Source organism: Argopecten irradians, chromosome 5 (assembly GCF_041381155.1).
Source record: "Argopecten irradians isolate NY chromosome 5, Ai_NY, whole genome shotgun sequence".
NCBI classification, from domain to species: domain Eukaryota; kingdom Metazoa; phylum Mollusca; class Bivalvia; order Pectinida; family Pectinidae; genus Argopecten; species Argopecten irradians.
The window spans coordinates 13,140,059-13,166,521 of record NC_091138.1 but is presented as its reverse complement, the minus strand read 5'-3'; the positions used below and the strand labels follow the sequence as shown (position 1 = coordinate 13,166,521).

The 26,463-nt window shown below is 32.3% G+C and overlaps 1 protein-coding gene across 1 annotated transcript in view; it reads right to left on the bottom strand.

Moving 5' to 3' along the window:
• Window positions 1-17,379, bottom strand: part of LOC138322912 (polycystin family receptor for egg jelly-like) — a 44,309-nt gene extending 26,930 nt beyond the window's left edge. The window contains exon 1 of the mRNA XM_069267133.1: window positions 17,004-17,379. Coding sequence (XP_069123234.1) covers window positions 17,004-17,043 — 40 coding nt within the window. The 5' untranslated portion in view covers window positions 17,044-17,379. The remainder of the gene's footprint in view (window positions 1-17,003) is intronic.
• Window positions 17,380-26,463: the final 9,084 nt, after the last annotated feature.

Genomic DNA, 26,463 nt, shown 5'->3' with positions numbered 1-26,463 from the left:
AGTAAGTTGCGATATACGTTGGCAACAACAAAAGTATGAATAGAAATAAACAGCTACAACCACCTCATCAAGCTCAAAACTTCTTCTACTGAATCCTCTACCAACTTAACCTCTTGCAATATGTCTATTTAACGCAGACATGAGTCACTTTTCCCATCCCTTTCCCAACAATGTCACTCTAATAAGTCCCTCACTTTTCCCTACTCCTATTCTCACCCTCATCGAATATAAGTACGGTTTTCATGTACACGAAAGATACATCGAAACATTAACTTTAATCAATATCACACACATATACAAAAAAATCCATAGAAATATATATAAAATGTCAAATCGATCTGTAGCCTTCGCAATTCTAATCAGCATAACGTTCGACCCGGTGTGAGTCTTGCCAGTGATATACAAAAAAACTAACGATATGAACAATTGATTTACTGATACGAAAAAATCTCAGTTATTATTGGCCTGCTGTGATGTATCCGTCAGCCAAGGTTTACTTCTCTAATAAATCACCACAGGTAATTTTACGCCAATTCAAATATAGCTTGACCATCCTTCTGTGACATTTTTTGAAGATTTATGACAAATATTAAAATGTCTCATTTTCATTAGAATTAATTTCATTGGCGGAAGAGTGATCACCTGGCATTTCATACATATATATATATATATAAATAGTTTTTTTTTTTTTTTAAATTCCATCACAAGGATATTCAACATTTATCTATTATATATATAAATATATATATTGATTATTCCAGAGCAACGGCTATCATCGCTTAAATAACAGCGGCAATAACGGGAGGAAAATAACCTTTCCCAGAATTCCGGACTTGAACACATCCGGAAGTTGTCTGCTCATCGCTCCAAATAAAACCAGACATGCCTTTAGATCGTATAAGGTCACAATACGAGAATGCATCCCTACTGAAATCATTTGAACAAGCTCCATGTATTTATATATCTTTCTATTGTTATCGTTACCTTTTTATATATATATTTACAGTTTGCACTGACATGGACTCAATAACCATGCTTTCTAGTATTTTCATTATCACTGTATAATGATAGTACAACACGTGTGGCGATTCTATTGTTACGGGAATAGTCGCTGGCGTAGCAACGTGGGGTCATGGCCCCAATTGTGGTGGAAACAAATGAATGACTCGATTCTAATCAGTTGTTTAATAGAATTCGTTGATGATGACGAGAGAGAAAAAAATATGGGTATTTTAATAAAAAATATGCAACTGTTGCGAGAATAAATGACATTCATTTACGTGAAAAACTGTAAATATAAGGAATAATTTTTCATTTTGTTGAGGTTATGAGGGTATAATGATAATGAAGCCCGTGTATATTTTATGTAACCCGGCTTCGACGGGGTTTTATAATTTACATGTGCTCCAGAAGCCGGGTTACATGAAATTTACACGGGCTCCATTATCATTATACCATATAACCTCAACAAAATAAAAATATTTTCCTTAAAGATATCGATAATTTTATTTTTTTAAATGAGAATATTGATATTCATATCAAGTTAGTGTTATTTGTATTACATTGTCATAAAAGAACCAGCTTTATGGAGGACGCTTTCATAATTACATAATAATTCATACACATGCAAAACATGAAGATGCCGGAAACCCTCAAACATACACATAGCAATGATAATTACCAAACACAAGAGTGCAAGGCAAACTCTGCTTGGTGATTTGATTGCATTTTGTGATGTCATTCCCAGTATTTGATGTAACTGCCTGTCAATAAGCTTAAATTTCGTAATGGATATAACACACGCGAAAAAGCAGTTTTTATTCAGCACTATCCACAGCACCTGTCATGAGACATCAATAAATACACTGAAGCGTGACGGATTGTTTTACGACACAAAAGCGATAACACTGTTATACTTTATTCCAAAGTCTCCAGGGATTATCTATTTTTCATGAGTTTGTCTTATTCTACTTCCAATGGTTAAAAATACCCCGTTGACAGATCTAGACACAGAAGATTGCATCTTAAATTCATGGCATTCGGACAGGGACAACGCTTAGTATACAGTGAGACACGTAATGAAGGATACAGAACGCAATACGTACCTTGACATTTGAATTGGTTTCGTTATAATGTACAAAATGATAAGCTTATAATTAGTCTAGTTATATCAAACATACTGTTTTTTAATTGAGTTAACCAGTAATGCCCTTTGTTGATTGGATTATATCGAGAACATCTTTTGTTTGATTGGTTACCTTGACGAGCGAAGAATGGATACCACAAAAACAAACATTTTAGGTTAAAACCTTACAAAGATCTCCATTCCCTTAATATTCACCGAAATCAATTAAAGGATTTTATGTTCGTAACAATATGTAATCGTATGCATCAGCAGAAACTGGCTTTATAAAAATATCGTCATGACAACAGCTGATCATGTGAAATGATGCGCAAATACACTACATTTGTACAGCTGCAAAACAGACTTGCTTTTCAGCATGTAAAGATGTACTGAGTGTATAATGACCAACGTAATTTGATCATGCTAATTGCTACATCTACTTATCAGGATGTTTGTGGCAGATGTTTACAGCTAATGGCCAGTTATTTACGCCGGTGTGCATCTATTGAAGACTTTGAGAAAGTTTTGCAATCAACAACATGACTTCATCAAGTCATACTTCATGGCATGATCAGTGCTGTTTGATATGACTTTAGATTGAGATACTTTTTTCCTGTGTTACATGTTATATCGGGAAGACGTCATACATTAGATATTCCTCCAGACAATACAGATACAGATAACGTTGGGAAATTATGTATATATAGTCAAATCCATCAATTGTTAACCTGTTAAAACCATTCCTTGTCTAATCCGAATCCCGGTCTATTATGGCATAATTGTATGTTATTTTTCCTTCGTAATTTTGTTATATATATATATATCGTAACCTGGTTAAGCATGCCACTTGTGTTGGTCCCAGTGGCATTCGGTTTAGACAATTATATATATACCATTTTTTATATATGAATAATGCTGATATCACAATGCTCATTGGCTGTGGCTCCATACTCACCATCTGATTTATCCGATATACCTATAACTAAGATACATAATCAGGAGTTGACATGGATTTCTAGATCTCTAACCGTTACTCTGGGATGTCCGTATGAATAATACATTTGTTTTTCTCTTACCGTGTTACTGAATTTGGACGAGGATTTTGTTTTGTTACACTATATTTATTGACCAATGTTAATTGGAGACACCTATTTACAAGTAATTTGTAAGACTAATTATGCAACGTCTAGTTATGCTTGAAAAGCTAAACATATTGGATTTAAACAAAGAATTAAACAATGTATGAGACCCATTTTCCTATTGACAAATAATTCAGCTGTGTCAATTAAACAAATAATTCAGTAGTGTTTAAGACTCCTTGTCATTTAAACACATAATTCAACAGTGTTTAAGATCCCTTGTCATATAAACATATAATTCAACAATGTTTACGACCCTCTTGTCCTTTTAGCGAATAATTCAAAATGTTTAAGACCCTTTGTACTAAAACCAAATAATTTAAAAAAAAAACAACTATCTTTTTTTAAATAATGTCCTTAAAACGAATAATTCAGTAGTGCTTAATTCCCCTGGTCCTTTTATATATATATAATTAATTAATAATTCATTGTTGTCTCAGACTCCCTCGTCCTATTAACAAACATTTCAACAGTCATTTTAGACTATATTGTCATCCAAAACCAATAATTCAACAGTCTTTAGACTCCCTTGCCCTTTGAAATGACAAGGACGTCTTACACACCGTTGAACTATTTCTCCAATGTGTCTAACTTAGCCAAGCGTAACAAGAGGTTGGAAATACTTATTGCATCATTAGCATTCCGTTTGGGAATGGTATATGTACATTGGTTGTACATATATCATGTTTACGGTTGATACAATTCATTGTCTTTTGCTCCAAACTGCTGAATGATTTATTATTAGGAAAGTTCATTAGGGTTCTCTCTGTGTATATTGACGTATTGTATATTGATTATATACTGATCATGTGTATGATTTCTTTCTTTTTATTTTTGCATGAGGCGATATCTCTAAATTATATTGTTTTGATAAAATGAACATTATACATAGATGATTTAATACTTTTTTAAAACTTTGATAAAGAGTTGTTTCATCTCTCTTTTTCCAACATTCAATATACAATTTGTCCAAAAAAGTGTAAATCGATATACCAACGCTTGAAGAACTTGAATCGACATGTAAGGATATATATTTATTCAGTTTAAAGGGTTTGTGACATAAAAATCTTTTTATAAATTTTCTAATAGTTTGACCCCATCAATGTTGGCTGTTTCACAGCACTCCGCAAAGCTGTTTATCTACTTTAAGGGCAGTAAGGGTAAATTGCTGCGGTGGAGAAAACTTTAATGAGCTAGCCAGTCACGTGGTACCAACTACGCGTCATCCGTTTCACCATGCTCTGCTGTCTGCTGTAGATACTATATATTTAGAGAGAAAAACTACAGAGTCTTCTAGTATTTTTTTTAATCTGCTGTGGAAAACAATGACAGTGATATCCCTGCTTTGGGATTTGTTCTGGACATTATCCCATACCAGTTTGACCTTTTGATGAACACTGATAATTCTCTTTCTACGGAGGAGGGGTAACGTCCCCAGATGTTTCAGATGCTGATCAAGAAAACCAAGAAGATCGGTTGACAAACACAGCATGGTTTGTAATAGATCTATAATTATTTTAATTTATTGGCATTAAATATAGATGTGGATGCCTTCATGGATATTCATCAGATAATTTCTTTTTAATAAGTGAATATAATCTGTAATATATCTTACATAATTATTTATTTTTACATTAAAATCATCCATTCAGAACAATTAATTTATCCTTTTATTACTTTATAAATGCATTAACCTAAATGCATTTGTATGATTGATATCAGTGACTTACGACTTATATAATTACTACACTAATTTTACATTCCTACATATTACAAATATCCATGTATCTCAATAAAATCTATTTTTTAATTAACATCAATGAAAACAATGTGTAATACACTTTATTACTATGTCAATAAACAATTGCCAAAAGTTAATCTTTCCATTTTATGTTGTGGATACATATTTTGTTATACCGGTATTTTTTGTTTTCAACAGGTGTTCATGTGCAACCATTATTTTGAATACTTGAAAAACTTGAATTTTTAAAAAAAAAACTTATTTTATTTTAACTTATTTTATTTCTGTGATTGTTATAGCAGCCATAAGCAGCACATTGCACCACACTGAATTTATACTGACAGCCTGTAATTATTTCATGTGAAACACAGGATAAGATAACTGTAAGTTTATGTGTATAGCTCTATTCGTGTCCGTCTCATCAGCAGCCATGAGCCAGTCGGTGAACCAGTGACGTGTGCTGGCTGACAGCCTCGTTATCGCAATAAATGTTTGCATATCGGTCAGCTGCCCAGATGGCCCTATGTATAGCCTGGTAACTCAGTGTGTGTATTTGCCATCCCCATGGAGTGGGCTATTTCGGTGATCTTAAAGGGGGCCCAATCTATAGACAACTAATCACTTTTTGTGTCACAAACCCTTTAACATATATATACTCTATGCTTCGTCAAGGTTTACAATCAAGTTTAATTACAGGTTGTTCAAGAGTTCAATAAAATTGTCTCAGAACGTATCGTGATTCATACAGCCATGAACCTCTTTAAGATAATTGTAGTCATCTCTACGATACTGGAACATTTCAACAAGTATACCATAGAACTTACTGACTTAATTTTTTTTTCTAATTTAATTATTTTGATGATAATCATATACCAATGTTATTTAAGGATTAAAGTATCTTTCTGGTGGTTCTATCGAAGGATAAAGTTGAGTAGGGTATCGATATTTGGAATGGACCGCGAAGATCTACATGTTGTAGCGAATAACACACACTCACCGACACACAACATGTAAACATTGCAACGTCATCGGAATGTGCAAAACTGTACATTGTTCAACATTGTATATTTATCATACGCACAGAAGCGTTGCTCAAAGAGGTACGGTAGTAACATAAACAATGTAACTTTTCTACATTTGTATTTACACACGTACATGTACATGTGTTCAAACCTATTTTGATACATGTACATGTTCATCGAACGTACGTTCGGTACTGAAAACACCAAAAGTTTCTGATTTGGACCATCATAAATTCATCCGCGCGGTTCCAAATTGCGCGTGACATACTCAATCTATCGAGAAATAAAGTTGAGTAGCCTTTGGTTGAAATCAGTGGGGTTTTTACTATCCATTCACCAGTAACTGTAAATATTTTGTAATAAATAAAATTTCAAACAAGTGTTTTTGACGTTCGTATACCCACGCATATTTGATATAGTTCATAGGAAAAATGACATAAATTTTGATCGATTCATTAAGTCTGAGCTTAGTGGAAATATAAATATTGCATAAATGACTAGGTTTTGATGGTACAATAAAATGTATAATTTATGAAGCTTAATGTGACAATGCAAAAATATTTAAAAAAAATACAAACAAACAAAAACAAAAACAAAAAAAAAACACGTAGACATAAAGGTTTGGATGCAAAACTGTCTCGAGGTAATCAACCTGGCTGCCGGTTATTTTCACTACATGGAAGTTTCATTAGTAATGATCGCTTTCATGTTGTTGTTGTTTTTTTTTCAAAACGTCTGTGCTATAGTTCATTCCAAGGAAATTTCTTATCCCCGTGACTAACATGAATACTGTCTCGTTATATTATTACCATGGTTCAATAAAGTTTATAATTAAATTGCAGATCTCTACATACTTACATGAAGCGTCACTATTGTCTGATCATTCACAGTAAATGCGGAAATGCCTCAGTAATAATTCAAAAGTACGGTATCATTCTTTAGCAATAATTGAATTATATGAGATTTCCTACCACAATATTTTTTTCCAAAGTTTACCAGAAATTTTTGGCCAATATATGTTTTCAACATTTAAGTGCGTCTATGTCTAGTTTCTTGAACATTCATTTAGTTTCAGGAGATCCTTAACTTAATTCTTCATAGGAAAGCATTACGGAAATTAAGGGAAAGTCTTCAGTTAAGGAGCCTTCCCTAAAATCCATAATGCTTTCCTAGGGATAATTTTAATTTAATGAACTCCTTAAATAGAGAAATATTCATGTAACTGGGCCCTGATAATAATAATCCATTACCTATAATGTCTGCATTTATACAGATAAAGAAGTAGGCTAATAGACAAGTACGTGTTCGTGTAGGAACGAATTTGCCCAAACAGATATTGTGAGATATGGTAATGTCTTGTGCAAAACAAGTCTATCACGGAAGTACTCTTATTTAACTAATGAATTTTAATTTGATATTGACATCTTATACTGAGGAATTCATTCTACAAACATTAATTCTACAAGTCCAGATAGCAATCTACGACTTCGTCATATGCTTATTAACATAGGATAATTGTTCAGCCTGTCGTTGTATAAAATTAATTTATCTTCAACAATCAATCAGGATAGGTCCTCAAAGCGTCGTAAAACGCAATTGAAAGATAACGATATCTAATTGCAAATCACTGTAATTGACGTCATTAATAATGTATGTTGTATATTTGTTTTAAAATGGTTTTCTATTACCTTTGTTAACTATAAATGAAATCAATATTTATTTTAAAAAAAAAGGATTGTTAAACCATGGTTTCTCAGCCCGGCGTAATTGGTACCCTAATTATTGTTTTTTTCTATGACCTATATGTATAGGAAATTATTCTACAATAATGTTGTAAATTTAAAAAGTAAATTCTCCAACCGACATAAGCTCAATAGGTTAGGATGTAAATGTTTATGCACTTGAAGCCAGTGGGCCGAATCCGAAAAGATATAAAAATAGAAAACATAGATAAATGAACAAAACAAATCAAAATAAAAAATCTGCTATAAAATGCATTTTTATCGAGTACCTAACTTAACTTTTCAAACCCCGGTGGTTTAAAAGATAGATTTTAATTTTAATTTTAGAATTTTGGCAAAATATTTTCATCCAATTTGTAGACAGATTAAGACCCGTGCATAAGTTATAAACATAAAATAGTACTTATTATTAAAGCATTTATCGACAAGCATTTGATCAGGTTAATCATTCTTTGAACGAGTTCGGTCTTTTTAATTGCAACTGCTTCTCGAAAAGTAGTTTCTTCTAACATTTACATTTCGAACTATCACACGATTTATAGTTCAGATACATAATATGTAATGATAACGCTACAACACGTAATCTTTGGCACTAAATCATATATAAAAATCTAATAAAATTGAGATAATTGAAAATCTCAGGAGAAAGAAAAGCATAAAACAACTGTCATCATCAGTTCGTAATAAAGCGTATGCATCGATATGTAACATAATATGGAAATGCTCATGAAAACACACCCACCATAAAATCCATTTTCTAAGTCTGAATACAGAATCAGTTTCCAAATTTGAACACGTTAGTACACTCCCATGATAAAATCCATTTTCGAAGTCTGGCACAAAATAAGTTTTCGAAATTTGAACATTTCCATATTATGTTATATTCGCTAGGTTAATTGTCGTTAAATTACTTAAGTAGGAATGTGTTCTTGACAGTTATTATAAAATGATTGATTTTGTATGTTTATGTATTTCTTATATAAACTGTGATTTTGAAAGTAAACGGGGACATTCTTACGGACTTCACAAATAAAAATTAAAAGCTACCAATCTGCGTTTTGAGTCCTACATGTGTACACTACACAAAACCTACAACATAACCAACGGGAGATCGACATTACAGATAATCAATTAGTGAATCATGCAATTATATCAAGTTCCGTATACTAGAAATATTTTAATACAGATTGTCTAAACATTTGCCGAAAAAAATCAAAAGATTTAGAATATAGGCGAGAACCATTGATCCCATCGACGTCTACAACGTATCATTCTACTCATCGATTTTTCACCTGGTAGACATTTACTAAATCTAGATCCTATAGGCAGTACACGTCGTATTTATGTTGGTATAAAAGGAGTAAATACAAAGTACATGTGTACGAAACATTTTTTCTTTTTATTCTTTTCCGCCTTATTTTTTCCTCTAATTTCAATAGAATTGCTAATTACGTTAAGTTACTGCATTATCCATATTTGTTTTAAATCATGACATTAACAATAAAGTTACAAAAATCAATAAGAATACATCTAAATGTACTGCAGATTGCTTTGCATATATAGATGTAGACATTTTTATTTCTATTTTGTAGGATTATGTTCAAAGTTTGTTCCAAACTATCTCATTCGGCTGCCTGCTATGTCCTAGTTTTTAAAATCAATTCAGGTAATGTCAGTCAATTCATGTGGTGGTTATTTTTCGTGGTTTTTGTGTATTCAATATGCGATACTTAATTAATAACAAAAGAACAGATCACAAATACTCCTTGCCAATGCAGCGATTAATCCTAGAAGGCTTTCCCTATGGTTGTGAATAAACACCGAAACTGAAGTAGTCCTGAAGTCGGCCATGGGAAGTAATATTGATCCAAATGATGGAAACTGACCTCGTCATACATGTAGTGCTTGATATATAGTTTATACTTTTGATTAGGAAATAGAATAGGCATGCTATACTTGGTTTGACTTGATTAAACTGAAGTACTTAAAATTCAAATAAGCTATTATCAAACAAAATGTTTAGATGCGAAATAAACTTTTCACTATAAAACGAGTTTACCTAATTGTGGGCCACTGACAACATTATGATACATGTTAATTATGGCATTTCAATTCTTTCTCGTTAGCTACCTGTTTAGGTTTTACAAAATAACTGATGTAAGTGAAATAAATACCATATCAAACATTCTGTTGTAAAACATGACTTAGCAAAGCCCTGGATGTGTTCATTAGAACATATTAGCAATAAGGATAGATCTACAAGGATTTTAAAGTTTAATTATTGGAAAATAAAAATATTTTCATTCATATAATGGCTTTGTCGAATAGAGTATTGATCTTGTAAGGTGTAAGCTGATTCGTTTGATAATAATAAAGCAAAAATCGATTTAAAATGCTGATGTTCAAAAATCTGTAGGATACTTTAAATTATCATTGAGTCAACCTTTTATTTTTTAACATTGATGGAAAATGAATGCGCGGTATTTGAGTAGTGAAAAACCAACTCAAAGCGATTGTAAATTACATGAAAGCTTTTATTAAGCGGCTTTAGAAAAAGATCAATACAAGATCTGCCTAATCTGCACAAGAGCAATGGAAGATGACTTGAAACATTTCGCTATGAGATGGAAGCTTCCTGCCGTCTCTAATGACCTTTCCGTGTAGTGATGTATACATGTATCAACGCTATCTCAATTACTCATGAATACTCTTATCCTAGACGTAGTATGTATAAACTGATTGATATCAAACGAAGTGAATATCTTTTGAATTATTGGTCGTACCAAATCAATTGCTAGCTGTCTGATTTCATTTTACCTTATTCAAATAATCTAGACCCTGTTCTTTGAATGTGTTACGAAAGCAGCTATAATGTGTTTTTTGTTCTATAAACTTCCTATCTTGTATGTCATGGTTTTTTTATTTTTATTATCTGATATGGATAAAGGAAAGAAATATACAGTTTTTGAGTTAGAGAGCAGTGAATTTCCTAAACTTTCAAAAACTATAGCATCAATAAATCAGGTAATATCATAGTCAGCCGATTTCCACGGTTAACAAACTGGGCACGACCACACTGATATAATAGATATAGCAACTCGTATAGTAACGATATCAGCAACGGAATCATCATACGACGTAACATCATGTACAGAAGTAAAAATGTCATCTAAAAAACAGAATCACTTTCACCTCAAACTAAATAACAAACGTTCGTCAGGTTGAATAATTAATCACTAGAGAAATCAAAATTAAAACAAACATTACATTTGTCTGTTTTGACAAGTAATTTATCATGCTTCTCTAGAAATATTTTACATATTGCCATGAAACGACGATATTTTAGCTTTCAAGGTTAAAGGGAGGAATTAAAAAACTGTTTGTTCAATTATGAATGCCATATGGACGACTCATGCATTAATCATTTTTCAATTGTTCTAGATACAGGGAGAGATAGCATAGACAATACTAAAAAGAAAGAAATTGTTCTTTGATGTCAATGCAATAACGATATTGCTGTTTATTTGAAGAAACACTATGAAACATGTTGACTCGACATAACGAACAGTAAACAAATGCATGGGGGATTTTACATACAGCATGTTGAAGTGACATCGACATAGCAATAAAGGGAGATTAATTAGTACGAAGTAATATGAGGATCAATACCTTACGCAACAAGGAAATAATCACACGAGTACTGTTTAGATATTCATCAACATTATAATGACTCTTGAAAACAATAACGCATTTTTTCAAGTTAGATCTATATGAATTGAGGATGATTTTTTTTTAATTTCATATTAATTTTCCTTCTTAGAATTGACTCGTCATCTTTATTGCATAGTCAATGTCATAACTATAAACAATGTTATATGCAGTAAAATTAGCATTTATTCCATTGTGCATTAATATTTATCTAATTATACAGTTGTATATGGTATGTTTATTCCGTAGCTTTAGCTATTTTGATACAAATTATGTCAAATAGGTTAAATATAGCAATTGCCTCCAAAATAATCAACAGAAATGGCGAGAGGTACACATTTTTGTAACTGGAGTTCTTATTAATTTTTGCGACAATGTAACAGCAGTGTTAGGCAAATGTACTTATATACATATATATATGTAATAGAAACACATTCATTAGAATTGTTTGATATCAATAGTTGACCGACCGTGGTTAAATGTATGTTAAACGTTGGATCGAAATGAGACTTGAGTGTGATTGTAAACTCAAAAGGACACATCATTTAGGCAAAAATCCATAATATAAACTGACTGAATATATATCAGTAAGTGGAGTATGTTTATTTAAATCGAGTACCCAGCTATTTAAACGTACGACAGTCTATAATTTGATGCTGGTTAGAGACAGTAAATCGAACGTGCCTCTATACCTTTCTACCTACTTTATGTCCAGTAAGAATCTGTGAGATATGTCCATTCCATGTCCATATGAGAATGTCTTCGTACTTATTTTTACGAAATGATAAAAATAGTCTTTGTTAGTCGATTTAAAACTAGTTTTTAACTAATTTGTTCTGACATCGATCGACACTTCTAGTGCCTGCCAATTGCTTTATCGAGAGATGGATTACGCCCCACATTGAAAGTCGATTAAAAACGAGTCTTTTTTGTATCTATTAATGTGTATCTATAGAATAAAAATGTGGCTAAAAATAAAAACAGCAGGAAAATCAACAATTCTTAAAGCAAACGTGATCCCAGACCAATATTAAACTATACAAAAGAAGAGACTTGTGCCCATACATTAAAAATATAAATCTTTTGATAGATTAAAAAAATTGGTCCACTCATTGTTGCAAAATGGTATGATGGAATAAAAAGACTTTGAAGTAACGATCATGCCACTCACTTGATATAAAAAAGAATAATTATAAAAATATTAAGATATATAAGTAATCAACATTAGATTTGACTCAAATCATTTTGCAATAATTCCGTCTTCGAATATTACAGAGTTAGCTCCCTTGCGGGTAGGTATCGATTGTTACATCATTATTTTGTGAGCGCAATTCAAGTCGTTTTCTCTGAAAATTGAAGCTACAGTATACGTAACTATCAACCAAAATTTAAGTTAAATTCGACTCCGATATTGTTAGTATTTGAAGATATAGTTGAAATTAAGATACAGTTGTATATTAGATATATCAAAATATATTTAATAAATTTGGTACAGCAGTTGTTGAAAGTCGATAGATGTAAACATGCCTTCATTTTAAACTGGTCGCCATAGAAGTTACGATTATTGCCGAACGGAAGTCGGAAAGTTCATGACCCGTTTTCGGAAGAGTTCGGACAGACGTTACGTAGTTACGGTTGTCACATGACGTTCTCTCAACGACGTTACAATGTCGGCTTACTCCGGCTTGTTTGACTAAGTGGGACCCACCTAACGATGTTTAATTTTTATTTGATTTTTATCAAAATATTCCGAATCATAATCGCTCATCTTGACTTCGATTTAGTCCTGTCTCTGCATGATTTACATCAGGGTTTTTTTCAACATTCTTCTAAATCCTGACAAAAATAAGAAAGATACGGATATTGGGCCTTTAAGAATGCAAACACATGACATCACAATTAATACCTACCCGCAAGGGCAGATAACTCTGTAATGTGCAAATAAAAAATACGATATTTCTGACCTCACTTCCTTCACCTTCGTACATCGCTGCAATATATCCTGACTTTAGTTGACGTTTAAGCGGTCGATAGATATTTGTGTGTTTCTCCAATAACTGCCCATCGTGTTACGAATTTATTACACATTATATAAACACTACCTGCATTTGAGGGTGACAGTGCCTATTATTATACCTCAAGTGAGAATCCTGCATTCTGATTGGTCGAGAGATATTTGGTATTTTACACTATCACACGGCAGGTAACATTAGAGCAATAGGAAACAATAGACACGTTCGTAGCAACCCCCTAGCAACGGGTGATAGTGTATTTTTGACAGTGCAAAATATTAGCCGCCCGAAAAAGATGCGCACTCGTTTCTTTTTTCGACGCCATCTTTGTTTTTTGAAGTACAATATGAAATCGTAATCATTGTTAAGTGTTTTAAGATGGTAATTTTTCACTGCCCATATTTCCTTTGTTCATTAGGCTTATGTAATGTGTATTTCTGGTGTGGTGCCATATAGGTTTATTGTTTGTGATGTGGTGGTGGTAATAATTCATGTGATGCTGCGATTCAAGGTCGTATTTCCACTGTCGATCACTCTGCATTCGGCTAATGAATTCGTTTTGCTCCAGTGCACCGTTGTTTATTTTGTTGTGCAGAATTTAAGCGAACGTATTATTGTTATTATTATGCATTAATCTTCCTGCACTATGGCAGTATTTTCTCACCCCATCGATTACTGACGGCTAAAACTTATCGATTATACTTAAAATGAAACACATTTTTGTATATCAAATTTTTTAATTTGATGACGATGTTTCTAAAACCGTTATGTGTTATCTTGTAATTAATGAATCAGTGGGATTTTTTTTAAACTTTTCAATCAATGAATATCGGTCTAATGGACCAATACCCTGGCACTCTAAATGAAAACTTTGTCCATGTATTTCTACAGAAATAAGGCCAAAGTCGTTCTGTATTATATACCAGGCAGATTCCAGTTGCAAGTCGATTATGTTAATGAAAGCACTAGTATATCAATATTTGAATCGATTTGCAGAATGAATGTAAAGTAGTTTTTCTTGCATACTGCACCCTGACATTCTTTATAATACACTTTATTTCACCAATTTATTTAATATCTTAATCAATTTTATTCACCTTATAAAAACAGGTGCTGCATTATGATCTCACTATATTGCATGACAATGTACCAAAATTAATATGGATACGATAAACCGTCTTCGAGAAGAAGTACTTGATGAAAAGAATAACGGTATATCATCTGATTTTCATATCAAGAGCATAAAGTCAGAATTTTCAGAATTTTTGATAACATCAGATTTGCGCACAGCATAATAAGTGTAATATAACTAGGGGACATTAAATATCAGATACGTAGATAACTTTATGATCGTCGATGATATAACCTATTTATGCTTTATCTTGTCAAAACAATTATTTATCGCCCAGGAGATAAAAATGGATACGATATATCAATAAATATATTCATGAAAAATGTGATATATTGAATCAGTGACTGCTGTTGGTGTGTTGTATTATCATGCACTAGGGTATACATTATTGTAAAATGAACACTTCTTGGCCTGTACTGAAGAGAAAGGGCCATCATCATATTGAGTTCTGGGACATACTTGTTCTAGCTAATGTCCGGTTAACTTCCACATCCGATCCAGGAGAAAACGGAGAGGGATCACTTCGGCCCCGTTTTACTACGGATACTTAGTGATAATCAACATATTTTGCATGGTCAGCTGCATATTACATGCTGTTTTTTTCTGTGCTACTGCTGGTGATTTCAGAGGTCGGCCCATGTGGTCCTAAGATGTAACTAACTTACGCAGACAATGACAAGATCCACATGAAGAGCTATAAAATGGTTGAAAAAAGGTATTTTGATTTAGGTAACCATGAGAGATAAAGATCCCAAATTTAGTCACCTTTCACTACAACTACCATCATAACTTTAGTGTAGGTATTGCTGGACATTATCATTTAATGGTAATGTCGATGTCACTTCAACATGCTTTAGTCATGGTTTTAGCCACATTATAAAACAAACTTAATTAAAAAAATGATTTACACATGTAAAATCACAAAATGCTTAGTTTACAGACGATGCTATGTTTTTAATATGACCTAATTTATCCCCGTCGCCAAACCCATTTGATACTATGATGTAATCGTCATGTCAAGACCGCATGCAATACTTAACATCATTCTTAAGCTATAAAATCGTTGTTAGATGGAAAATTTTCAACAACATCATTTAAAGTTTTTAATGCGACAGTAGAATAAATGTGACCTAATTCTTCAATAATTGATCTGAGTTTTGGACTGAAATTCGTAAACCCGTGATTTCCAGGCAAAAACCTAACGCAGAAAAAATAAATAATTTCAAGATAACATCATTAAATGTCAACCTTTGACCTTTGATCTCTGAAACGACCATGAGCTCGGAAACACATCGAATGTTCTGAATAACATAAAATATGCATTCTCCAAACACTTTTGCATGTAAATGAGACGACATAAAACAGCCCAAAGAAGCCTTCTTTGGTCGATCAGTTAAAAGTATATCTACACTTGTGTCACAGACGTATGCTGCCTTTGACATGAATAACAAGGTTTTGACATGTTCATACATACAGAGTCTGATTTTAATTATTTGTATAAATAATCTTTCAATTAATATTAATTGTAATATTTAATTTCTGTAAAAACTGTATCTGTTATGTGTTGTATAACTATAGTTTTTTCTTTTTAAATCAATCAATTGTAAAAACTCAAAATACATAAGGAATGACATTATTAGAAAAAAAGAAGAGAAGATCCCGATGAAAAGAAATTGATGAAAAGATATTTATGCAGAAACATATACCGTCCGAAACATCAGTTGTTGGGCAAAGCAAAGTCGAATATGAAATGTATATACATATACATAACACCCATACGGATTTTCCTTCTATTCGATAACAATATCTTTAAAAAAGATGGAGATTATAAGTTCCATCGATTCTTCTAGATCACGTGATGTTACAGTTTTTACAAAACTTATGATAAATGAAATATCACAATTAAAAATTAGCCAGACATTCATAATCAATACACCTACTATATACTATATATCCGTAATATATTTCGGGGGGAAAACTGGTATACATATTTATACATTCTAAAACTTCCTGCAATTTGAAAGATAGACGGCAGTATTTAAGATACGAAAATGTCAAGGCATTTTGTATGGCTTTGTATTTCATTGATAAAAGAATACATAAAGAAAGAAATATTTTCAAATTCAATATTTCTAGTCAACCCTGATATATGACAATGATAATCTGTAACTACAAAACAATACATGCCCAATAAGTACTGATATAACGCTAAAATTTACGTTAAAAACTTAAAATAAACTGATACAAATACATTGTCTCGCTGATAAGAAAATTAATACATTTTTGGAGTGACCAAATTTACGATGATAATGAATAGGTTCTTTACAAATAATTCTTTCTTTTCTTTTGAGAATATGGCTTAATCAACACGCATAAACTTACGTGACAATAGAAAAACGGCCAGTCGCAGAATGTTACACATGGTGGTAGATTCCTGTTAACTCCTACCAGCGCTCACCATTTTGATATATAACCAAAAAGTCCCTGCCTTCAACCTCCCTTGTCACACGGTAATTGTCACACCGACTTCAAACTAGGAATATTGTATCAATATTTTATACCAGTCTATCGCTGAAATATCTTTCCGGTGAAAAGATATCGATCACTTCTTTGTTTTTTTCTAATTAGGCATCTTCCATATCGCTTTTAAGTAGACCCATTTGAAAGAAACATGAAATACAAATTGCTACTGTATGATATATACAATCCCTGTGTGAGTTGTGGAGCAGTCGGTTTTTATATCCAGGTAACAGCAATACCTTTGGTTCCTTTACTAGACGACAGGGCATGACACAGTCAGGTAGCACGGCGAGAGAGAGAAAATCGATTAGGCTCTATATTAGCATCCCGAAAGCGAAATGAAAACCCATTTTACGGTTTACATAATGTATGACCCGTTGACAAACACTTTAGAATTGATATGTATGTTCTTACAAACTGCATTTTATATGTCTACTGTATACAAATATCTTATTTTGTAGTTGATATTATAAAATGCAATGATAAAACAGTCCTTCTGTTTTAATTGATATCTTTCAGTCGTTGGTACTAATTAGCTGTTGTGTTAGGTCTCTACCATATCTGTTGATGATGTATAATGACAATACAGTTTAGGAGACTGGTATCACGTAGACGATATGGTAACGTTTACATTGTAACTAACTTTGGCTTAAATTATGGCGATGTGGAATTAGGGGTAAATTGTTATAAGTGATTAAATGTATATCAATGTATAATAATGTAAAATCATGTACTAAGTTCAGCGGAAAAGTATCCGCAATGTTTGATTTATATGTCGGACTCTTACAAGGGGAATCTTTGTCTCCAATAATTTATTCTTTTTTGTTTATGATATAGAAAGTGAATTGATAAACTCTAATTGTCAAAGCTATCAATTGCAACTTTTAAATTTTTCCATTACTTATGTATCCTGGTGATACAGTTTTGTTTACTGAAGATGCTAATGATCTACAAAATATGGTAGATTTTCTGCAAAATTATGCAAATAAATGGAGTTTATTTGTTAATATTGAAAAAAAAAAGTTGTTTTTAGAAAATGCAAACATCTACAGGCTAATGAGTACTGGACCTTTCAGGGAAGGGCTATAGAAACTGTTGATAATTTTTTTGTTATTTGGAGCTAGTTTTCAATTATAATGGTTTACTCTTTACTCTAGCACATAATACTTCAAGGAAGAAAGTCATATTGTCTCCTTAATAGTAGAATAAAAAACATAAGCTTAATGTGAAATAAAATTATCATTATTTGATACTTATGTGTCATGAATACTTAATTACTGTTGCGAGGTACTGGTCTTTCACCCAGCACCTAAGATTGAAGCTGTTAATCTTTTATTCCTTAAGAGTTTATTGAATGTGAAAAAGTCAATAGTTCTATGGTTTATCTTAGACTGGTAGGTTTACTTTACATATACAGCGTAAAATTATGGTTATGCAATATTGGTTAAAGCTATTAAGAACAGATAACTGTATTTTAAAGTCATGCTATAATGTTCTATTTGAGCTCATCGTAAGAAAGGCTAATTATAAATTAAATTGGTTATACGATGTAAAATTATTTATGTAGATGTGGTTTCAATAATATATTTGGTTTACTCAGATGTAATCAATGAAAAGCACTTTTTGGAATTGTATTCATAGCGCTTGCATGACATATTTATTCAGGGATTGCGTTACGCATTTGCTATTTTTCAAAATCTGAAATTTACAAACATCTTTGAAATCCAATTTTATTTAAAGAAACCTCTGAATTCTAAAACTAAACAAATATTGAGTAAATATTGCATGCAGGCTCACTATCTGCATATTGACTCGGGCCGATATAACGCCGTAACAAAAATGATGTTGAAGATGAAGTGCATTTTGTATTACTGTGTCCTGCTTATTCTGAATTACGTAAAAAGTTTGTAAAAGTATATTACCACAAATATCCAAGTGTATATAAATTAATGATGTTATTCTCATCTAAAAATGTAAAGAGCTTATATTTGCTGAGGAAATATTTGATCCAGGCAACAGAAAAAAGGAAAATTCTCATTAATCTGCGGTAGTATATCATACTCATATATTAGTCAATTTGTGTAATTTGTTATGAAGTTTATCGTAAAAAGATCATCTTGAAACATAACAATGGTTATTGTATTATGTATTTATGTAAATGTTTTACCTATTTGTTGTATTGCATTTTGTAAATAAAAAACTTGAAACTTGTTTGCCATGTCCAAGGTTTCGAGTGTGATTTTTTTATCAATAATTTTGAAGAAGGACATCCATGTGAATATGGTTTTTTTGTCAAAGAACTATCATCTTGCTAAATTTTAAGATAGTGCTGCCATCTTGCTTTAAATTTTGCACAATTTTTACACACCTGTGTACATGTATATTTATTCATGATCTACCATTAACTTTAAGGTAATATCTAGTGTTTAATTTCGCATCAAAAATTGACCCAGACTAAATATAATTGAGAATGTTGAAAACTGACCAATTAATACCGTTATCATTTAATGTTTTTTTTTACAACAGGAAGATATGCATGTTATTCATTGCTATATGTAATTTATTCTATAGTTTTTCAGTAACATGTACGATATGTGTTAATTCTAAAAATGATGAATTATAGATCCAATCTAGTGCAAATATGCTTGTAGAAATATGCTTCAATACACATACATGTAATCATGTAGAGATTGCGTATAGGCTTTGCCTGCTGCCCAATCCAAATTAAATCTTTTGATTTAATGAAATCTTTTGAATTAAAAAACTGGAAATAATTTTACTTTTTCTTTATATATTTTACATATACATGCTATTAAGATAACCAAGAAAATGTTAATGTCTCTGTAAGTTGTCGAGTTGAATAACGTCCTAGTACTGAATCTGGCACGGTATGGTGAATCTGCCGGCACATGTAAAAACACATAGGTAACGTAGGTTACAGCAATGTTTTCATCCGAAATAGTAACAAATGAGGATTCAAACATAGAATTGGTCACCCACCTCATGTAAGATATCGGGAACTCATGTTTATAACAGAAAGGAAGATAATAATTCAGAGATATTCGATTAGTAAAAACGAATGCTTAGTGAAATGTATGGAGATGTGGTTACATAATCATGATAAGAAGAGTACACTGATGTGGTGAGATATGTGTGAGATACATAATTGAATTCAGATTAATATTATCATTATTATAAGAGAGGAAAACAAATTTACAGAGATCAAGCATCACATCAAACGGCCCTCTTTGTCAATGGGTGGGAGAATGGAAAATCATAACCTTAAATATTGTTTGTGGAAAGGAAAAACAATACATCAAGACCATCCCTGTAGCTTTAAAAACTTATCGCTAAAAATCAACGAAAACATAACATGTCCACAGTTGAGACGAAGATAGTTATATAATTGGAATGAATTTAAGATGGGTTATTTACCGCCGGTACCAAACGGTTTGTTGATTTCCAATGTCCCATTATAGCTGAACTAATTTAGGACAACAATCCTGTTACTCATTACGATGTAGGTTACTTTTTAATGTTCGGAATAGTTCGATGACCGAAAACGAACACAATTTCGTCAACAAAATATGTACGTACAATTTTAATAAAAAAAGTTACTGAAAGTCATACTGATATAACAACAGACATATCAGTCGTCTGGCGAGTTTTGTTATTAACATTACGCTTAAGCAGAAACTGTCTCTGACAAGGGACAGATCCAAGGATCTGCATTCTTTCTTTCAACCTTTATAAATGAATTCCCTTTAAAGTTGTATGGTCTGTGACTTTTGTTGTATTTTTGGCATAGAAAAAGTATTTAAAGTGTTCGACATGATATAAACTTTCAATATTACCGACTTTTGTAAAGTTTGTATTAGTAAAGTTATCAAACAGTTAAATTAAAATATTGATTTTTAACGTGTACACGTTTAAAATAGCTCGGAAGTATCCGAACTGTTCCGATCTATTCAGATCTGTACGGGTATTGCCGATATTGACCACGAGATACGGCTCGAGAGGTTCTGATCTATACCGGTATCGCCGATGCGGTCACGTGATGCAACTCGGTTTTCCGATATTACCCGAAATTTTGAAACATGACTGTGGCGGTTCTTTCAAAACGTGTGATATTTCATGCGACATTTACCGCTATGTCAATATTATTTTGGTGCTTCATTATTTTGGTGCTTCATGGATATGAACCATCATATACAGGTATAAGCATCCATATTCACACATTGTATGTTTTATGAGAGTTTGTGATGGTGGACATTACAAGAAATACAACTTTAATGTTTCCTCTGTTATTCATTACCAGAGGTAACATTAAGCTTGAAACGTTTGTGTTTAAATGATCTATGAAGGTTACATTTACTCACTGCTCGTTTAGAACTCTATTCCGTCTTTGCATATTACAGAGTTAGCTCCCATGCGGCTAGGTATCTATTGTTACGTCATTATTTTGTGAGCGCAATTCACGTCGTTTTCTCCGAAACGTATGACGTTACGCTCGCAAACACATGACGTCACAATCAATACCTACTCGCAAGTGCAGATAACTCTGTTATATGCAAATTCGGAATAGACAAAAAAACTGTATTTTGTAATACCATGATATTTGTTTTATGGTGGTGTTTGTTGAAGTTGATTGCGTCTGTTAATTAACTAAATTGGATCAAATATACTAGTCAATAAAACATAAAGTCTTCTCCCGGACAGGCTATATGATACACGAATCAAATATACGGACCGTTCTGAATTCATTAACAAGTTCACTTATAAATTGTGACATCTTCGAAACCTTTTTGTTCAAGCTTAGATAAAAGAATATTGATTAGAATGGAAATCTCGGCGGTTTGTCACTAAGTGTATTAAGGGATCAATGCATTTGAACGAGTTGCTGCTATAGAGAACGGATTAATAACCAGTCGGGATTTACATTTCCTAGAATATCTTAAATGAGAGATTCCTCGCCAAATAAGTCAGGTCTACTAATAAACAACTTTAATGAGATGATCTACCGTTGAAAACATTTTTGTTGAAGAATTATCGTGGAATTAAGAGGCCATAAATAACCATCCGAACGAGTAAGCTACTACGCAGTGTAGTCATCGACCTGGTACTGTGACAAGTTTGTTGAATCTCTGACACACTGTACGCCCTTTCGACACGACTCCTCAGCATTAATGCTTAGACTTAGTACGCTGTCGTCACAGCTAATAATGCATGTTGTGAAGTCGCTCAAACTGGAATGAATATTGATTCCTTTCTAGAACAGTGGGAATTTTCAGTAGCACTAAAGATCGATTTCATTGCACAAACATATGTCCCAACCCATCTACATATACATCAATGTAGAATGAAAACCCCATTTAGAAGCTTATCAATATTCACGAATATTTCAAAATGATGTGAAATTCTAATACTTTTTTTCATTTTTATGTGCAAATTGAAAATCAAACATGATGTTAAACATTTGCATACTGTAAACCAACTTCCCCTGCGATACGAAATAGCAAATATTACTCGTCGCGAAAATATTCAGGGTATTTAATACAACTGTATTATTAATAGTCTAGTAAGTATTATTCGCGAAATTAAATCGACGTGAAAAGACCATTAGCTATGATAACGCGAAATTAAATCGACGTGAAAAAGTCATGAGACATGAAAACGCGAAATTAAATCGACATGAAAAGGCAATTAGCTATGATCACGCGAAATTAAATCGACGTGAAAAAGTCATAAGGCATGAAAACGCGAAATTAAATCGACATGAAAAGGCCATTAGCTATGATTACGCGAAATTAAATCGACATGAAAATGTCGTTAGGCATGGAAATTAAATCGACGTGACAGGCTTTAAATCGCGAAATCAAATCGACGTGAAAATGCCACTAGGTAGGAAAACGCGAAATTAAGTCTATAGTTCACCCGCACACAAGCTGGTTTACAGATGATTACGGTGGATGTCGATAACGTTAAAGGAAATAAATGTAGTTCCATACAATAATTACCGTAATAAAATAAGGCTTATTTTTATTGGTGCATTTGTATTTTAGCGCGATATTGAATTTGGACAGGTGAGTGAAATGATATTTATGCATTCACATTATTTTCATATTTACAATATCCACACAATCCAATTCGTGCTAATCCTTTTTTTAACAAATATAGGTAAAATATGAGCACCACTTACATAGAGTCACTATTGTAATGCGACGACAAAAAAGTATAACATACAATTGCATACAATAAAACACGAACGCACCTGATACAGGAGAGACCTCAGCAATTCGTATTATGTAAGTTAATAAAACATTTGTTTACTTTGTATGGTTTTCGTAACTAATTGGGATCTTATCTTATCTTTCTAATTGGCTTTTACCTTCCTAATATCAAACTTTCCCATGAGGTACCGCAGATGTGGATACAGTCTAACAAACAAATAAATTCAACGATAGTAAATTTTCGATATAAAATCCTTTTTTCCCTCCTAACTTAGTTTCTTCTTCTTGACGTCTCCCTTGACAACGCCTTACATTTGGTCTTGAGTTGAGCTTTCTCCCTGTGATGAAAGTTTTGGATTATGTCCCCTGGTTCAGAACAAACTATAGTCTATTCGGGATAAAGGGAGTGGGCGACTAGTTCTCCCATTGTCAGTATAAGTTGATATAATAATAATAGGGTGTATAACCTGGTATCTCTGGTGGTATGTTCCGTTGTAATTACACTATAAGATGAATAAGAGTTACCATAATTGCAAAGAGACACAAAACTAAGTATACCGCAAAACACACGCAACGAACGTGCATAGAGGAGGCAGCCCTTATATGATCATGACTGTTAAAGATACTCCACCGCTGACAAGTGGTATTTTTTCACTATCAAAAACAGCAGCAGACGATTTAGTATTTTTCTTCAGTCACAAAAGTTACTTACTCTACACCATTACCACCATTGAAAAGTTTGAGCTTCTAGTTTTACTTCAAGTTAAAATTACAAAAAAAAATTAATTACATCCCCAAAAAATTCCGTATCTTATATGGAATTAAGTACTGATTGCGCATGCACCAAAGGCAAAATGAATTATCTTATATTATTTTTTGTGTTAATTAGACATATATACACACGATTAAACACCAATTATTGTTCAAGTGATGAATATCATTTATGCTCTGACGGCGGCGGAGCATCTTTAATATTACGAAACGCAAAAACAACCAACCAACCTTGAAATGATGAGTACCGTCGAATATTATTAATAGTTTCTTCGTGAAATAAAGTTATCGTTGTCGATGTAAAAACATCTAAATCTGTAGATATGTCCTGGCGAATATGTGGTATTGACCTTGCCTATTTGCCAAAGTATGATTTCAAGTTTTTCATCATCGCAACCGATCGGTAAGTGAATAGGTCAAATATAACTAATATATGTGGCATTTCACTATAAATCAGGGAATATCGCATAAACTATTATTAAAATCCGATACTTTTTTTCTATTTATATCTCAATCGCATACCGGTATTGTCTACTATAGATACATGCATTTAATTGTAAAAATATTGTACAAGTATTCTACCATGTAGATTTACGTTCATTTTATATTTGGTGCATTGGCTAGTCATGTAGAGGACTAAAAGACAACAATGTCCCATACACACTTGTTCTATGTCGCCTGCATATGAGTAGACATTTTGTCATTTTATATCCTACCTCAGATAAAATAACAGACAACACAGGAGATATGCAGAAAAAATCGAATAGTTCGGTGTACCAGGCGAAATTTTAAAATGTTAAATATGTTTAAACATTTGTTTTTTATTTCTAATGACTGTTAATGCTCAAACAAAAACTTATTTTTGGTTTTGTACCAAGGATTTAATATCACTTACTCATTTATAAATTAAGACCAAGAGAAGGATATCCTCATAATCAGCAAAATGTCATGTGCATGCCTTCACAAGTTCACAAGATATGTTTAACCTCATAGAATTTAGAAATAGATTCCAAAACTCTGAATTATAAGTTATTGTTTAGTGACTTTTTTACAAAAAATGTTTTATTTAATGACAAATGTAAATTGCATGTTATAATATTCCACAAAAGGGCTCTCACACCATTTTTCATCATTCAATGGAAATTTATTAATACCTTAAGCTAAAATGATGACAACATACACATTATATCAAATACCGTAAAATTATTTATAAATATGTATCAAACGTCTAATACTTAAGCATGATGTCACTACTTTTTAATTTTATCGGGTTATGAAAAAAAATGTTTGCACACTGTGTGAATCCGCGTAGCGGATTCTCACAAAAGTTTGCGAGCAAATTTTTTTTTCATAACCCGATAAAATTAAAAAAAAAATAGTGACATCAATAGTACTTATTATTAATTTTATGCTCTATGTGATAAAATAAGGTATGTTTAAATGTAACATCATAGTGGTTTTTCAAGGGATTCTTTTTTCCGAATAAATACGCAACGTCAATGTCTCTATTGTGACGTCACGATAACGTCGGGGTTTCGCGTCATTCTCGGAAATCTTTTTCATAGTGGTATGCAAAAAAAAAAAAAAATATTGGCCAATCAGAAAGCCAGATTTGGTATGAAAACAAAGAAAAATTGATTATTTAAGCATTGATGTCACTATTTTTTAATCTATCGGGGTATGAAAAAAAAATTGCTTGCAAACTGTGTGAGTCCGCGTAGCGGATTCTCACAAAAGTTTTTATCATATCATATTACAATATAAATTACATAGTATCTTGTAGATACATAACAGCATTTTGAAATTTGAGAGGTTTTTTTCAATCATAAAAGAGTCAAATAGAAAAAGAGGAAAGGTGTTCTATCTTATATCAATTAAGATGTAGAATCTCGTAGCTACGCTGAAATGTACATGTATTATAATATTAAGTATCACCAGTATCTGGAGACGCGTCATTGCTATACATGTATACATAATATGCGTTTTCATTATTCAAATAAGTTGTAAAAAGAAACAAAATTAAATACAGTACTAGTACTGTGACAGTAGATTCAAATCTTACAATATATATAGGAAAGTGACTACTTTTAATATGGAATTTAATTAATCACTTGATGGTCACTCGGGTATGACCAAGTCTGACCAAGGTGTGAAAACAGGAAAGTTGGCCAGACTGGAATTTTGTCCGCTGAGAAGGTTGGCTAGACTGGAATGAACCCGATTATTCAACTAGTAATGTCTTTTGATTTGGTCTTGTATAACCAAATGCCGATTTGATTTGGTCCATCCAATCAAACGTGCCCAGAAGCGAAAACTATCAC